General features: G+C 48.3%; 1 protein-coding gene across 1 annotated transcript in view; it reads left to right on the top strand.

The window, feature by feature from the left end:
• LOC106597004 (dynein axonemal heavy chain 6-like) overlaps nucleotides 1-10,580 on the top strand; it is a gene marked incomplete at its 3' end in the record, with an annotated part of 114,558 nt that extends 103,978 nt beyond the window's left edge. The window contains 8 exon segments of the mRNA XM_045713651.1: nucleotides 1,396-1,567; nucleotides 3,181-3,327; nucleotides 4,522-4,595; nucleotides 4,770-4,924; nucleotides 6,112-6,143; nucleotides 6,146-6,342; nucleotides 7,997-8,149; nucleotides 10,416-10,580. Of these exon segments, the coding sequence (XP_045569607.1) occupies nucleotides 1,396-1,567; nucleotides 3,181-3,327; nucleotides 4,522-4,595; nucleotides 4,770-4,924; nucleotides 6,112-6,143; nucleotides 6,146-6,342; nucleotides 7,997-8,149; nucleotides 10,416-10,580 (1,095 nt within the window).
• Between the last annotated feature and the right edge of the window lie 7,221 nt (nucleotides 10,581-17,801).

Raw genomic sequence — 17,801 nt, 5'->3', positions numbered from 1 at the left:
TAAACCCTGCCCTAAGAACACAGCCTCAAACAGATCTTCAATGTGGGTAACCCCTGACCTCCTACATCTAAACCCTGCCCTAAGAACACAGCCTCAAACAGATCTTCAATGTGGGTAACCCCTGACCTCCTACATCTAAACCCTGCCCTAAGAGCACAGTCTCAAACAGATCTTCAATGTGGGTAACCCCTGACCTCCTACATCTAAACCCTGCCCTAAGAACACAGCCTCAAACAGATCTTCAATGTGGGTAACCCCTGACCTCCTACATCTAAACCCTGCCCTAAGATCACAGTCTCAAACAGATCTTCAATGTGGGTAACCCCTGACCTCCTACATCTAAACCCTGCCCTAAGAACACAGTCTCAAACAGATCTTCAATGTGGGTGACCCCTGACCTCCTACATCTAAACCCTGCCCTAAGAACACAGCCTCAAACAGATCTTCAATGTGGGTAACCCCTGACCTCCTACATCTAAACCCTGCCCTAAGAACACAGTCTCAAACAGATCTTCAATGTGGGTAACCCCTGACCTCCTACATCTAAACCCTGCCCTAAGAACACAGTCTCAAACAGATCTTCAATGTGGGTAACCCCTGACCTCCTACATCTAAACCCTGCCCTAAGAGCACAGTCTCAAACAGATCTTCAATGTGGGTAACCCCTGACCTCCTACATCTAAACCCTGTCCTAAGAACACAGTCTCAAACAGATCTTCAATGTGGGTAACCCCTGACCTCCTACATCTAAACCCTGCCCTAAGAGCACAGTCTCAAACAGATCTTCAAGGCCAAGACTTAACCTCCAACCTCAGTTCCTAGCCCTAATATGACCTTTAACCTCCTGTCTCCAAACCCTCTTGTCTCTTCTCTCCTCATGTCCTCTTCCTCACAGCCCCTTAACAAGCTGTGGTAGTTTAATTACAGATCAACTATCGTCACACTTGTTTTTCTATCCTCGTTGGGACCTATAATTGATTTCCATTCAAAATCCTATTTTCCTTAACCCCTAAACCTTAACCCAAATCCTACACTTAACTCCTAAACCTAACCACTAACGCCTTACCCTAACCCTAATTCTAACCCTAAACCTAACCCCTAAGCTTAAAATAGCCTTTGTCCTCATGGGATGTGGGAAATGTCCCCACCAGGGAGAATTTGCCTTGTTTTACTATCCTTGTGGGGACTTTTAGTGGATTCAGAAGAACAAGACCACACACACACACACACACACACACACACACACACACACACACACACACACACACACACACACACACACACACACACACACACAATCACGTGTGTCTCTTGAGCCTGCCCTCTCTCCTCAAGGGCATATTCAAGCACACGTACGCTTAACTCTCTCTGTTGAAACTGTCTCTCCCCCTCCAGGCCATCCTCAGTGGTTTCCTCAGTGAGTTCCCCCAGGCGGTGAGGTCTTCAGCAGGCAGCATCGTAGACGCAGCTGTAGAGATCTACCACCGCATGTCTGTAGACCTCCTGCCTACACCAGCCAAGTCCCACTATGTCTTCAACCTCAGTGACCTCTCCAAGTGTGTCCAGGGTGAGAGACACACACACACACACACACACACACACACACACACACACACACACACACACACATACGTCTTCAACCTCAGGGACCTCTCCAAGTGTGTCCAGGGTGAGACACACACACACACACACACACACACACACACACACACACACACACACACACACACACACACTACGTCTTCAACCTCATGGACCTCTCCAAGTGTGTCCAGGGTGAGAGACACACACACACACACACACACACACACACACACACACACACACACACACACACACACACACACACACACACACCACAACCTCTCCATTTCACAGACACACACACACACACACACACACACACACACACACACTACGTCTTCAACCTCATGGACCTCTCCAAGTGTGTCCAGGGTGAGACACACACACACACACACACACACACACACACACACACACACACACACACACACACACACACACTACGTCTTCAACCTCAGGGACCTCTCCAAGTGTGTCCAGGGTGAGAAAGTTTGTCTTTGCTTATTCACTTGTAAGTTATTAAAGTAGCTCATGGACTGAGATGCTCTTGGTTGTAGCCTGAAGTCCAGACAGAGACAGTACAGTCCTCTACCCAGCAGCCTCACAACCATCATCAGAGCAGAGAGGCCTGAACTAAAGTGACTACTGCTCCCTGACCCCCCGCTAGGGAGTCACCATGCAGAACACACTCACACACACACACTCACACACACACTCACACACACACACACACACACACACACACACACACACACACTCACCCCACACACACACACACACACACACACACACACACACACACACACACTCACACACACACTCACACACACACACACACACACACACACACACACACACACACACACCCCACACACCACCACACACCACACACACCACACTCACACCAGCAAGCGTAAACACACACACATACACTCACACACACACACCAGCATTAATACTTACCCAGGACGAATAAGGCCAACCCAGCCCCCATTCTTGCTGAGGGCGAGCGTGGTCACATTAATGCCCTCAACTTTCTAACCAGACTTGAACATGGATCCTCTGGTGTGTCAGACCCATCATATATCCTAAAGCATCCCTAGCATTGTATTAGATAACATTGATAACAACAGGGATGTGTCAACAGCAGATATTAGAGTTTTCTTTACTTCTTAATGTGTTAAGGTTGCAGGGTGAGAACCACCACGTTGAATCATGTTTTATTATTCTCTGGTCATGTTAAATCCATCTAACCCTCCCTGCCTTTTTACCTCCCTCTTCCCTCCCTCCCTTCACCTCCCTCTCTCATTCTCTCTCCCTCTCCATCCCTGCCTCTTTACCTCTCTCTTCCCTTCACCTTCTCCCCTCCCCCACTCCCTCTCCCCCTCCTCCCTCCCTCCATCTCTCTCTCCCTCCACCTCCCTCTCTCGTTCTCTCTCTCCCTCCCTGCCTCTTTACCTTCCTCCCTCCCCGCTCCCTCTCGTCCCCCTCCTCCCCTCCCTCCTCCTCTCTCCCTCCTCCCTCCCTCTCTCCCTCCCTTCACCTCTCTCTCTCATTCTCTCTCTCCCTCCCTCTGTCTGTCTGTCTGTCCTCCAGGTATGTTGCAGTGTGAGCCAGGCACGGTGAGAGATCAGACTGGGATATTCCGTCTGTTCTGTCATGAGTGTCAGAGAGTGTTCCACGACCGCCTCATCAACAACGAAGACAAAACCTACTTCAACACCATCGTCTCTGAGATGGCCAGTAAGAACATAATACAGAGTTTAATAGAACCTAGACAGTCAGTAAGAACATAACACAGAGTGTAATAGAACCTAGACAGTCAGTAAGAACATAACACAGAGTGTAATAGAACCTAGACAGCCAGTAAGAACATAACACAGAGTGTAATAGAACCTAGACAGCCAGTAAGAACATAATACAGAGTTTAATAGAACCTAGACAGTCAGTAAGAACATAACACAGAGTTTAATAGAACCTAGACAGTCAGTAAGAACATAACACAGAGTGTAATAGAACCTAGACAGTCAGTAAGAACATAACACAGAGTGTAATAGAACCTAGACAGCCAGTAAGAACATAACACAGAGTTTAATAGAACCTAGACAGTCAGTAAGAACATAACACAGAGTTTAATAGAACCTAGACAGTCAGTAAGAACATAACACAGAGTGTAATAGAACCTAGACAGTCAGTAAGAACATAACACAGAGTGTAATAGAACCTAGACAGTCAGTAAGAACATAACACAGAGTGTAATAGAACCTAGACAGTCAGTAAGAACATAACACAGAGTTTAATAGAACCTAGACAGTCAGTAAGAACATAACACAGAGTGTAATAGAACCTAGACAGTCAGTAAGAACATAACACAGAGTGTAATAGAACCTAGACAGTAGACCTAGACAGCCAGTAAGAACATAATACAGAGTTTAATAGAACCTAGAAAGTCAGTAAGAACATAACACAGAGTTTAATAGAACCTAGACAGTCAGTAAGAACATAACACAGAGTTTAATAGAACCTAGATGGCCAGTAAGAACATAACACAGAGTTTAATAGAACCTAGAAAGTCAGTAAGAACATAACACAGAGTTTAATAGAACCTAGACAGTCAGTAAGAACATAACACAGACTGTAATAGAACCTAGACAGTTAGTAAGAACATAACACAGAGTTTAATAGAACCTAGACGGCCAGTAAGAACATAACACAGAGTGTAATATAACCTAGACATAGTTGGCCAGTAAGAACATAACACAGAGTTCAATAGAACCTAGACGGCTAGTTTGAACTTTCAGAGTTTTGCCTCCCACTAAGCAGTGTTTTGACATATTAAGTTTGAAAGCCATTTCAATGTCCTTATCTAAAACGTCCCACAATTGTTGAGCTATGAATAGCAACTCTTTAAATATATTTCCGTTCTTCTTCTTTCAGGCAAATATTTTGGCTTCAATTTAGAACCCAATTACTTTGTGACCAAACCCATCATATTTGGAGATTTCATCAAGGTAAAATGTGCTATAAGCCTATAAATCCAATCAATTTCCCAGGTGCTCAAAGCGCTTAACATTTACGGCATCCATCTATCTATCTCGCAACCCTTCCTGTCCCCACCTCTCCATCTCTCCCTCCTCCTGTCCCTGCCTCCCTTCCTCCTCATTCCTCTCTCTCCTCTCCTCTAGGTGGGTGCAGAGAAGGCAGACCGTCTGTATGAGGACCTAACAGAGCCAGATAAGATCAGGGCTGTGCTCCAGGATTACCTGGATGACTACAACATGACCTTCTCAAAGGAGACCAAGCTAGTGTTCTTCCAGGACGCTGTAGAACACGTCTCCAGGTGGTTTTACGATCGGAAACGGAGCCCTATTCCCTAATTAGTGCAGTGAATGCATTCGAAATCGCACCCTATTCCCTATATAGTGTACAGACGTTTTGGCCTAAATCGCACCCTATTTCCTATTTAGTGAACTGATTAGAATCCTTAATGACACCCTATTCCCTATTTAGTGAACTGATTAGAATCCTTAACAACAACACCTATTCCTATTTAGTGAACTGATTAGAATCCTTAACAACACCCTATTCCCTATTTAGTGAACTGATTAGAATCCTTAACAACACCCTATTCTATTTAGTGAACTGATTAGAATCCTTAACAAACACCCTATTCCCTATTTAGTGAACTGATTAGAATCCTTAACAACACCCTATTCCCTATTTAGTGAACTGATTAGAATCCTTAACAACACCCTATTCCCTATTTAGTGAACTGATTAGAATCCTTAATGACACCCTATTCCCTATTTAGTGAACTGATTAGAATCCTTAACAACACCCTATTCCCTATTTAGTGAACTGATTAGAATCCTTAATAACACCCTATTCCCTATTTAGTGAACTGATTAGAATCCTTAACAACACCCTATTCCCTATTTAGTGAACTGATTAGAATCCTTAACAACACCCTATTCCCTATTTAGTGAACTGATTAGAATCCTTAACGACACCCTATTCCCAATTTAGTGAACTGATTAGAATCCTTAACAACACCCTATTCCCTATTTAGTGAACTGATTAGAATCCTTAACGACACCCTATTCCCTATTTAGTGAACTGATTAGAATCCTTAACGACACCCTATTCCCTATTTAGTGAACTGATTAGAATCCTTAACAACACCCTATTCCCTATTTAGTGAACTGATTAGAATCCTTAACGACACCCTATTCCCTATTTAGTGAACTGATTAGCATCCTTAACAACACCCTATTCCCTATTTAGTGAACTGATTAGCATCCTTAACAACACCCTATTCCCTATTTAGTGAACTGATTAGAATCCTTAACGACACCCTATTCCCTATTTAGTGAACTGATTAGCATCCTTAACGACACCCTATTCCCTATTTAGTGAACTTATTTTGTCCAGAGCCCCATAAAGAGTTCGTTTTTGTTTCATGTGTTTTTGTAATGCTTCAATTTGTTATTTTGCTTACTTCCTAACCCCGCCCTTCTGTTCCTATAGGATAGCGCGTATGATCCGCCAGGAGCGCGGTAACGCCTATTGGTGGGCGTGGGGGGCACGGGGAAACAGTCACTGACGCGGCTGGCGGCCCACATGTGCGGCATGCGCTGCTTCCAGATAGAACTGAGCCGAGGATACAACTACGACAGCTTCCATGAAGACCTGAGACGACTGTTCAAGATGGCTGGGGTGGAGGGCAAGGACATGGTGTTCCTCTTCACTGACACACAGGTAGGGGAGGGGAGGAGGGGGAGAGGAGGGGGGTGTGCATGGAGACTATGTGATGGGTAGATAGCAGGTTCCTCCATAAAGACTGTACCAGACAGTAGTATTTATGGAGGCTATGTGATGGGTAGATAGCAGGTTCCTCCATAAAGACTGTACCAGACAGTAGTATTTATGGAGGCTATGTGATGGGTAGATAGCAGGTTCCTCCATAAAGACTGTACCAGACAGTAGTATTTATGGAGACTATGTGATGGGTAGATAGCAGGTTCCTCCATAAAGACTGTACCAGACAGTAGTATTTATGGAGACTATGTGATGGGTAGATAGCAGGTTCCTCCATAAAGACTGTACCAGACAGTAGTATTTATGGAGACTATGTGATGGGTAGATAGCAGGTTCCTCCATAAAGACTGTACCAGACAGTAGTATTTATGGAGACTATGTGATGGGTAGATAGCAGGTTCCTCCATAAAGACTGTACCAGACAGTAGTATTTATGGAGGCTATGTGATGGGTAGATAGCAGGTTCCTCCATAAAGACTGTACCAGACAGTAGTATTTATGGAGACTATGTGATGGGTAGATAGCAGGTTCCTCCATAAAGACTGTACCAGACAGTAGTATTTATGGAGACTATGTGATGGGTAGATAGCAGGTTCCTCCATAAAGACTGTACCAGACAGTAGTATTTATGGAGGCTATGTGATGGGTAGATAGCAGGTTCCTCCATAAAGACTGTACCAGACAGTAGTATTTATGGAGGCTATGTGATGGGTAGATAGCAGGTTCCTCCATAAAGACTGTACCAGACAGTAGTATTTATGGAGACTATGTGATGGGTAGATAGCAGGTTCCTCCATAAAGACTGTACCAGACAGTAGTATTTATGGAGGCTATGTGATGGGTAGATAGCAGGTTCCCTCCATAAAGACTGTACCAGACAGTAGTATTTATGGAGACTATGTGATGGGTAGATAGCAGGTTCCTCCATAAAGACTGTACCAGACAGTAGTATTTATGGAGACTATGTGATGGGTAGATAGCAGGTTCCTCCATAAAGACTGTACCAGACAGTAGTATTTATGGAGGCTATGTGATGGGTAGATAGCAGGTTCCTCCATAAAGACTGTACCAGACAGTAGTATTTATGGAGACTATGTGATGGGTAGATAGCAGGTTCCTCCATAAAGACTGTACCAGACAGTAGTATTTATGGAGACTATGTGATGGGTAGATAGCAGGTTCCTCCATAAAGACTGTACCAGACAGTAGTATTTATGGAGGCTATGTGATGGGTAGATAGCAGGTTCCTCCATAAAGACTGTACCAGACAGTAGTATTTATGGAGACTATGTGATGGGTAGATAGCAGGTTCCTCCATAAAGACTGTACCAGACAGTAGTATTTATGGAGGCTATGTGATGGGTAGATAGCAGGTTCCTCCATAAAGACTGTACTTGACAGCTAATGAAGTAGCTATGGCCAGTGTTTATCTGTGACCATCTGCTTGCCAAACCATGCCACCTCTGTGACTCATCACCTCATTACCCCGCTGAGCAGAAGCCGAGGCATTAGCCCTGGAAGCTATAGCTTCAGTCTTCAGTTCTCAGGCACGTTTCCACCCCCTCCATTACATGTGTGTATTATTGTTCATCAGATCGTGGTGGAGGAGTTCCTAGAGGACATTAACAACATGTTGAACAGTGGAGAGGTGCCCAACCTGTTTGAGAAGGATGATCTGGAGCAGGTCCTGGCTGCCACACGGCCCAGAGCCAAGGAGGCCGGCATCAACGAGGGAAACCGAGACGAGGTACAGTAGAGTACACACACACTCACTCATATAACACTCAATATATAATTGTAATTACAGGGCTCCTCTGTAAAAGAGACCTTTACTCCCTGTCAAAATAAAGGTTAAATATAATAAGTACATGTGTAATATTTATGTATGTACTGTTGTGTCTTTACTATGGATTAAATGATATGACATGTTATTTTATAAAATCAATTCTCTGTAATTAATATTACCTGATTAAACTAATCATGTAAATGTATTAACTAGGAAGTCGGGGCACCACGGAAGAATGTTTATAGAGCTGTTGTCTTCCGAATAAACTCTTAAAGACCTGGTAATCTTTTATATCAACAGCAGTCAATTATTAATCGTCACCTTATTCAGTCTCATCTGAACGTCGTAAAATTATTGGTTATCTTCACGAACCCTGGTTAACAAGTTGAATCAGCAATACAAAATTTGGTTTAATTATTTATTTACTAAATACCTAAATAATCACACATAATTACATATACACAGGCTGGATCATACATTGATTACTAATTAATACAAGAAAACGTCCTTAGCGGACGGAACCGATTTGGACGGATGGTTACACAAAGAAAGGGGTTGGGTTTGAATGAAAGCACGGGAAGACTGAGGAACAAAAGGATTGGGTTTCTATCAGACCTTATGAAGCTATGCTATCGTAAATACAGAATCTTATGCATTCTAAATAACCGCCCATTCGGAAAAGGAAAATGCAAGAAATATATTTTCTCTGAGCTGCGCTTCGATAGATTGGCCGAAGATGGAAGGCTGGGTTGCCCAGCAGAAATCTCCCTTGTCCTTTGAAGAATATTTCTGGGCGGATACGTTGTAGTCTGTCGTCTTGTGGTAGAACTGTCGTTCTGAAGATTGTCCGTCCGTCCTTTCCTAGGCCACGCACGTTTACAGCTGCTGCTGATAACTCAACGTCTAGGATGTATCACTTCTTTAGTGAATAAGAGTTCAAAGTTCATACCAAGTTGACATACTAAGCTCATGCTGTATTCTGGCTTGTGTAGTCAAGTTCATCCGTCCAGCATGGCGATCGTCACCTCCACGTTGAAATTCGCCCTTCTGAACGTATGGACATCAGTCCTCACGTCATCGGGAACACAATGTTAATTTCGTTAGGTTGTAGTCGTTCAACCATTCGCAACCAGAGCTCACGCTGAGGTTGGCTTAGTTCGCAGTGAATTGGGTCATGGGGGGCTCTTATAGAAATGTAGAAAAGGGGTTGCTTCATCATTTCCAACCAATACCTATTCACGTGGGGTGGCCACTGATTGAGCATATTTTACTTATGAAAACAATTCTCTAATTTTAAAAACTAAAATTACATGTCATCTTTTCACAAATATTTTCATATTTAAACATTTAAATTGCACAACAATTCCATGTGAATCTGAATCTAGAATGGGTAGACTTTCCAAGATACAGTTTATGTCGTCCTATCATCAGATATAATGTCCCAGACAACAACTGATCTGACATCATATTCTTTAAGTACCAACGGATACTTTCAACTGGTTGGATTACACAAAGATTGTTCTTTTCCCCAACCTTTTGATGTTTCCATACTCTCCCTATGTTAACAACAGGGCTTTCCAAGAGTCCATTCTGTAGAGTGGACAGAAAAGGGGGGAAAGGCATTTATGGGGGGTCATAAACCTCCCTCAACAGGGCAACGTCATGACAGTACCATTTATTAATATTTATACATGTTTTTATACATATATCCAGCTAGCTATTAATTCACAACATTATGTATGTATTGATGTATGTGTTCATATTCAGCTATTCATCCCAGTAGGATTCAGTCTAGAGTCTAGTGTCTAGTGTCTTGTTAAGGTCCTATATGAAGCGTGGAAGCAGCAGCTTTGTCCCAGCAGTAGTCTGTCAATAAGGCAGAGCAGCAGACTCTGGACACCTCCAGAACTCTGACCCCTTCACTTTAATTACACTGACTTTGGCCTCAGTCTAGACAACACTCAGTGGATTTCCTCTCAGGCGGTTTGAATTTGGCACTTGACTATACAGTGAGTCTGTTGCATGAGTTCATTTGTATGTGTTTACTTGAATGTATTTCTATAGATATGTGTGTGTGTGTTTAACCTGTGTGTGTAACCTGTGTGTGTCTCCCTGTGTGTGTCTCCCTGTGTGTGTCTCCCTGTGTGTGTAACCTGTGTTTGTCTCCCTGTGTGTGTCTCTCCCTGTGTGTGTCTGTAACCTGTGTGTCTCCCTGTGTGTGTGTTAGGTGTTCCAGTTCTTCATCTCTCGGGTCAGAGAGAAGCTGCACATTGTGTTGTGTATGAGTCCTGTAGGAGATGCCTTCAGGTCCCGCTGTCGTATGTTCCCCTCTCTGGTCAACTGCTGCACCATCGACTGGTTTGTACAGGTCAGGACACTACGCTCTCTGTGGGTGTGGGATTGCCTCTCTCTATGTATCTCTCTCTGTCTCTCTCTCTCTTTCTCTCTCTCTCTCTCTCTGTCTCTCTCTGTCTGTCTCTGTCTGTGTGTGTGGGATTGCCTCTATCTATCTCTCTCTCTCTGTCTCTCTCATTCTCTCTCTCTCTGTCTCTCTCTGTCTGTCTCTGTCTGTGTGTGTATTTCTGTCTAATTAGTGGATTGTCAAACACACACACTCATTTACTTTCTGTACTGAGCAGTATGCTGTCACTGTGTGCTCTCAGGGTGAAACGCTCCTCCATTCATCTCCATCAGGAATGTGTGTCAGGCGCCCCGGTGTGTGTGTCAGGCTCTGTGGGTGTGTGTAATGTCTGTGTGTGTGTGTGATGGATCACAGGGCGTGGGCTCGCCCCAGGTGTCCATTGGCGAAGCGCGCCCCCCTCTTCTCTCGTTCCACCTCCTTTAATCTGCCTGTTTATTTTCATCCCTCTCCCTCTCCTCCGCTCCCATCCCTCCATCAAGGTGACCCCCACTGAGAAGGAGCAGCCAGGTTCAGTCAGGCGTTTATTTAGTCAAGACTTTATTCTGCTTGTTTAAAAGGAGTCTCTGACCCTGTCTCTCTCTCTCTCTCCCTCCCTCTTTCTCAATTCAATTCAAGAGGCTTTATTGGCATGGGAAACATATGTTAACATTGCCAAAGCAAGTGAAAAGTGAAATAAACAATAAAAATGAACAGTAAATATTACACTCACACAAGTTCCAAAAGAATACAGACATTTCAAATGTCATATGTCTATATACAGTGTTGTAACGATGTACAAATAGTTAAAGGGAAAATAAATATAAATATGGGTTGTATTTACAATGGTGTTTGTTCTTCACTGGTTGACCTTTTCTTGTGGCAACAGGTCACACATCTTGCTGCTGTGATGTCACACTGTGGTATTTCACCCAGTAGATATGGGAGTTTATCAAAATTGGATTTGTTTTCAAATTGTTTGTGGGTCTGTGTAAGTGTGAGCAGAGCATGTTGAGCATCTGATACATACCTCTTAAGTTGCAGGATGGGGCTTGGGGGGGTGCATTAGTGGGGGCTGGGCCTGTTGTTCTGCTCACGGCCTGGGCATATGAGCTGCTGTCATGTTGAGGTCCTTGCAACAGGGGCGGGGGAGGGCATGGGGGGTGTGGCTGGTGATGATTTGTTCTGGGTGTGGGTCCTCTTGGTGTGGGTTCTCTCGGTGCAGGTCCTTCAGGAGGGGGTCTTGCAGGTCTGGGGTGGGTGTCTGCTGCTCTGTTGCTCCTGTGTGAGGGGCTGCGGTTGAGGGTGATGTCCTTTAGGGTCCTGGCAAAAGTTGGGATTGTTGCCTTGTAGAGGTGGACCTGGTCATAAAGGCTGTTCAAGTCCATGGTGGAGTGGTGGCCCAGGTAGACATTAGGTTTGAGGCACAGTCTCACAAAATGCTTGCATTCACCCGCTGTATGGTGGCAGGGTGGATGTATTTTCGTGGTAGCAGGGTGGAGATGACCACTTGTGCGTTGGGGAAAGTGGAAGAAGTTTTTTCAATCACTCCCTTGAGTGCTGGGCCACCCTTTCCTGCTGGGCCACCCTTTCCTGCTGGGGCCACCTTTTCCTGTTGGGGCTACCCTTTCCTGCTGGGGCTACCCTTTCCTGCTCACCTTTCCTGCTGGGGCCACCTTTTGCTGCTGGGGCTACCCTTTCCTGCTGTGGCTACCTTTTCCGCTGGCCTTTGCTGTGGCTACCCTTTCCTGCTGGGGCTACCCTTTCCTGCTGGGGCCACCCTTTCCTGCTGGGGCCACCCTTTCCTGCTGGGGCCACCCTTTCCTGCTGGGGCCACCCTTTCCTGCTGGGGCCACCTTTTCCTGCTGGGGCTACCCTTTCCTGCTGGGGCCACCTTTTCCTGCTGGGGCCACCCCTTTCCTGCTGGGGCCACCTTTTCCTGCTGGGGCTACCCTTTCCTGCTGGGGCCACCTTTTCCTGCTGGGGCTACCATTTCCTGCTGGGGCCACCATTTCCTGCTGGGGCCACCCTTTCCTGCTGGGGCCACCCTTTCCTGCTGGGGCCACCTTTTCCTGCTGGGGCCACCCTTTCCTGCTGGGGCCACCTTTTCCTGCTGGGGCCACCCTTTCTGCTGGGGCCACCTTTTCCTGCTGGGGCCACCCTTTCCTGCTGGGGCCACCCCTTTTCCTGCTGGGGCCACCCTTCCTGCTGGGGCTACCCTTTCCTGCTGGGGCCACCTTTTCCTGCTGGGGCTACCCTTTCCTGCTGGGGCCACCCTTTCCGCTGGGGCCACCCTTTCCTGCTGGGGCCACCCTTTCCTGCTGGGGCCACCTTTTCTTGCTGGGGCCACCCTTTCCTGCTGGGGGCCACCTTTTCCTGCTGGGGCTACCCTTTCCTGCTGGGGCCACCTTTTCCTGCTGGGGCCACCCTTTCCTGCCGGGGCCACCCTTTCCTGCTGGGGCTACCCTTTCCTGCTGGGGCCACCTTTTCCTGCTGGGGGCTACCCTTTCCTGCTGGGGCCACCTTTCCTGCTGGGGCCACCCCTTTCCTGCTGGGGCCACCTTTTCTTGCTGGGGCTACCCTTTCCTGCTGGGGGCCACCTTTTCCTGCTGGGGCTACCCTTTCCTGCTGGGGCCCACCCTTTCCTGCTGGGGCCACCATTTCCTGCTGTGGCCACCCTTCCTGCTGGGCCACCTTTCCTGCTGGGGCTACCCTTTCCTGCGGGGCCACCTTTTCCTGCTGGGGCTACCCTTTCCTGCTGGGGCCACCTTTTCCTGCTGGGGCCACCCTTTCCTGCTGTGGCCACCCTTTCCTGCTGGGGCCACCCTTTCCTGCTGGGGCTACCCTTTCCTGCTGGGGCCACCTTTTCCTGCTGGGGCTACCCTTTCCTGCTGGGGCCACCTTTTCCTGCTGGGGCCACCCTTTCCTGCTGGGGCCACCCTTTCCTGCTGGGGCTACCTTTTCCTGCTGGGGCTACCCTTTCCTGCTGGGGCCACCTTTCGGGCTACCCTTTCCTGCTGGGGCCACCCTTTCCTGCTGGGGCCACCCTTTCCTGCTGGGGCCACCTTTTCCTGCTGGGGCCACCTTTTCTTGCTGGGGCCACACTTTCCTGCTGGGGCCACCTTTCCTGCTGGGGCTACCCTTTCCTCGCCACCTTTCCTGCTGGGGCTACCCTTTCCTGCTGGGGCCACCCTTTCCTGCTGGGCTACCCCTTTCCTGCTGGGGCCACCTTTTCCTGCTGGGGCTACCCTTTCCTGCTGGGGCCACCCTTTCCTGCTGGGGCCACCCTTTCCCTGCCGGCCACCTTTTCCTGCTGGGGCTACCCTTTCCTGCTGGGGCTACCTTTTTCCTGCTGGGGCTACCCTTTCCTGCTGGGGCTCACCTTTTCCTGCTGGGGCCACCATTTCCTGCTGTTGGCCACCCTTCTGCTGGGGTTACCCTTCTCTGCCGGGCCACACCCTTTCCTGCTGGGTCTAATTTCTTCCTGCTGGGGCCAATTTTTTCCGCCAATAATTTTTCGTCAATAATTCTTCTCGTCAGTCACCCTTCTGCTGGGACATCTTTCCTGCTGGGGCCGACCTCTTTTCTGTTGGGGCTACCCTTCACTGCTGGGGCCACCTTTTCCTGCTGGGGCCACCTTTCCTGCTGTTGGGCCCACCTTTTCTTGCTGGGGCCACCCTTTCCTGCTGGGGCCCCTTTTCTTCGCTGGGGCCCACCCTTTCCTGCTGGGGCTACCCTTTCCTGCTGGGGCCACCTTTTTCCTGCTGGGGCTACCCTTTCCTGCGGTGCACCCTTTCCTGCTGGAAGGCTACCCTTTCCTGCTGGGGCCACCTTTTTCCTGCTGGGGGCTACCCTTTTTCCTGCTGGGGCCCTTTTCCTGCTGGGGCTCCCTTTCCTGCCGGGGCCACCCTTTCCCTGCTCGGGGCCACCCTTTCCTGCTGGGGCTACCCTTTCCTGCTGGGGCCACCTTTTCCTGCTGGGGCTACCCTTTCCTGCCGGGGCCACCCTTTCCTGCTGGGGCTACCCTTTCCTGCTGGGGCTACCCTTTCCTGCTGGGGCTACCCTTTCCTGCTGGGGCTACCCTTTCCTGCTGGGGCTACCCTTTCCTGCTGGGGCTACCCTTTCCTGCTGGGGCCACCTTTTCCTGCTGGGGCCACCCTTTCCTGCTGTGGCCACCCTTTCCTGCTGGGCCTTCAGGTCATTTGTTCCCGTGTAAATTATGATGTGGCTAGTCTGTCCTCTGACAACAGCTCCAGGACATGTCTAGTGTGGTGTTGTTGCTTGCTTCTCTGGGGAGCGTCTTGCTCCTCTGTCACACCTCAGCTTTCTCTCCTCCTCCTTCACTGCTGTTAGCTGTGCCATGTGTTCCTCTCTCTCCTTCACTGTTGTTAGCTGTGCCATGTGTTCCTCTCTCTCCTCCTTCACTGCTGTTAGCTGTGCCATGTGTTCCTCTCTCTCCTCCCTTCACTGCTGTTAGCTGTGCCATGTGTTCCTCTCTCTCCTCCTTCACTGCTGTTAGCTGTGCCATGTGTTCCTCTCTCTCCTCCTTCACTGCTGTTAGCTGTGCCATGTGTTCCCTCTCTCTCCTCCTTCACTGCTGTTAGCTGTGCCATGTGTTCCTCTCTCCTCCTTCACTGCTGTTAGCTGTGCCATGTGTTCCTCTCTCTTCTCCTTCACTGCTGTTAGCTGTGCCATGTGTTCCTCTCTCTCCTCCTTTACTGCTGTTAGCTGTGCCATGTGTTCCTCTCCTCCTCCTTCACTGCTGTTAGCTGTGCCATGTGTTCCTCTCCTCTCCTCCTTCACTGCTGTTAGCTGTGCCATGTGTTCCTCTCTCTCCTCCTTCACTGCTGTTAGCTGTGCCATGTGTTCCTCTCCCTCCTCCTTCACTGCTGTTAGCTGTGCCATGTGTTCCTCTCTCCTCCTCCTTCACTGCTGTTAGCTGTGCCATGTGTTCCTCTCTCTCCTCCTTCACTGCTGTTAGCTGTGCCATGTGTTCCTCTCTCTCCTCCTTCACTGCTGTTAGCTGTGCCATGTGTTCCTCTCTTCCTTCACTGCTGTTAGCTGTGCCATGTGTTCCTCTCTCTCCTTCACTGCTGTTAGCTGTGCCATGTGTTCCTCTCTCTCCTCCTTCACTGCTGTTAGCTGTGCCATGTGTTCCTCTCTCTCCCTCCTTCACTGCTGTTAGCTGTGCCATGTGTTCCCTCTCTCTCCTCCTTCACTGCTGTTAGCTGTGCCATGTGTTCCTCTCTCTCCTCCTTCACTGCTGTTAGCTGTGCCATGTGTTCCTCTCTCTCCTTTCACTGATGTTAGCTGTGCCATGTGTTCCTCTCTCTCCTCCTTCACTGCTGTTAGCTGTGCCATGTGTTCCTCTCTCTCCTCCTTCACTGCTGTTAGCTGTGCCATGTGTTCCTCTCTCTCCCCTTCCTGCTGTTAGCTGTGCCATGTGTTCCTCTCTCTCCTCCTTCACTCATGTTAGCTGTGCCATGTGTTCCTCTCTCTCCTCCTTCACTGATGTTAGCTGTGCCATGTGTTCCTCTCTCTCCTCCTTCACTGCTGTTAGCTGTGCCATGTGTTCCTCTCTCTCCTCCTTCACTGATGTTAGCTGTGCCATGTGTTCCTCTCTCTCCTCCTTCACTGCTGTTAGCTGTGCCATGTGTTCCTCTCTCTCCTTCACTGCTGTTAGCTGTGCCATGTGTTCCTCTCTCTCCTTCACTGTTGTTAGCTGTGCCATGTGTTCCTCGCTCTCCTCCTTCACTGCTGTTAGCTGTGCCATGTGTTCCTCTCTCTCCTCCTTCACTGCTGTTAGCTGTGCAATGTGTTCCTCTCTTTCCTCCTTCACTGCTGTTAGCTGTGCCATGTGATTCCTCTCTCCTCCTTCACTGCTGTTAGCTGTGCCATGTATTCCTCCTCTCTCCTCCTTCACTGCTGTTAGCTGTGCCATGTGTTCCCTTCTCTCTCCTCCTTCACTGCTGTTAGCTGTGCCATGTGTTTCTCTCTCTCCTCCTTCACTGATGTTAGCTGTCCATGTGTTCCTCTCTCTCCTTACTGCTGTTAGCTGTGCCATGTGTTCCTCTCCCTCCTCCTTCACTGCTGTTAGCTGTGCCATGTGTTCCTCTCTCTCCTCCTTCACTGCTAGTTAGCTGTGCCATGTGTTCCTCTCTCTCTCCTTCACTGCTGTTAGCTGTGCCATGTGTCCTCTCTCTCCTCCTTCACTGCTGTTAGCTGTGCCATGTGTTCCTCTCTCTCCTCCTTCACTGATGTTAGCTGTGCCATGTGTTCCTCTCTCTCCTTCACTGCTGTTTAGCTGTGCCATGTGTTCCTCTCCTCCTCCCCTTCACTGCTGGTTAGCTGTGCCATGTGTTCCTCTCTCCTCCTTCACTGCTGTTAGCTGTGCCATGTGTTCCTCTCTCTCCTCCTTCACTGCTGTTAGCTGTGCCATGTGTTCCTCTCTCCTCCTCCTTCTCACTGCTGTTAGCTGTGCCATGTGTCCTCTCTCTCCTTCACTGCTGTTAGCTGTGCCATGTGTTCCTCTCTCTCTCCTTCACTCTGTTAGCTGTGCCATGTGTTCCTCTCTCTCCTCCTTCACTGCTGTTAGCTGTGCCATGTGTTCCTCTCTCCTCCCTTCACTGCTGTTAGCTGTGCATGTTTCCTCTCTCCCTCCTTCACTGCTGTTAGCTGTGGCATGTGTTCCTCCCTCTCCTCCTTCACTGCTGTTAGCTGTGGCATGTGCTTCCTCTCTCTCCTCCTTCACTGCTGTTAGCTGTGGCATGTATTCCTCCCTGTTTTTCTGTTTTTGTGGGTTTGCTTCTGTTTGTTTGTGGACTAGCTCTCTGAGCTCCACCATGTCTCTCTCTCCAGCTCTGTGATTTTATCCCTCTCAATGATGGAGGAGCTCGGTGCAGTTGTGGGACCTGCGTGTGTTCAGTGCTGGGGGTGACTATCCTCGTCTGCAGGACAGTTTGAAGAGGTGTGAACTGACTGATTCAGGATGGGGAATCGTCACAGAGAGAGATCTTTTCCTGCTGTGCTCTCTCTTTGATCCTGTTAAAGTCCTGCTGGAACTACATGAGGATGCCCAGCACCATTGCTGGTCCCAGACTTGTACATGTTGACAGGAGGTTGTTTCAATTTCCTCAATGTCTAGTATTCTGAGTTTCCACCCTGGGCCAATACCCTCTCCAATGACATAGAGGTAGTGTGTTCTCATAGCACTGT

The sequence above is a fragment of the Salmo salar genome, unplaced genomic scaffold (assembly GCF_905237065.1).
Source record: "Salmo salar unplaced genomic scaffold, Ssal_v3.1, whole genome shotgun sequence".
NCBI lineage: Eukaryota > Metazoa > Chordata > Actinopteri > Salmoniformes > Salmonidae > Salmo > Salmo salar.
This window is presented reverse-complemented; position numbering and strand designations above follow the sequence as displayed.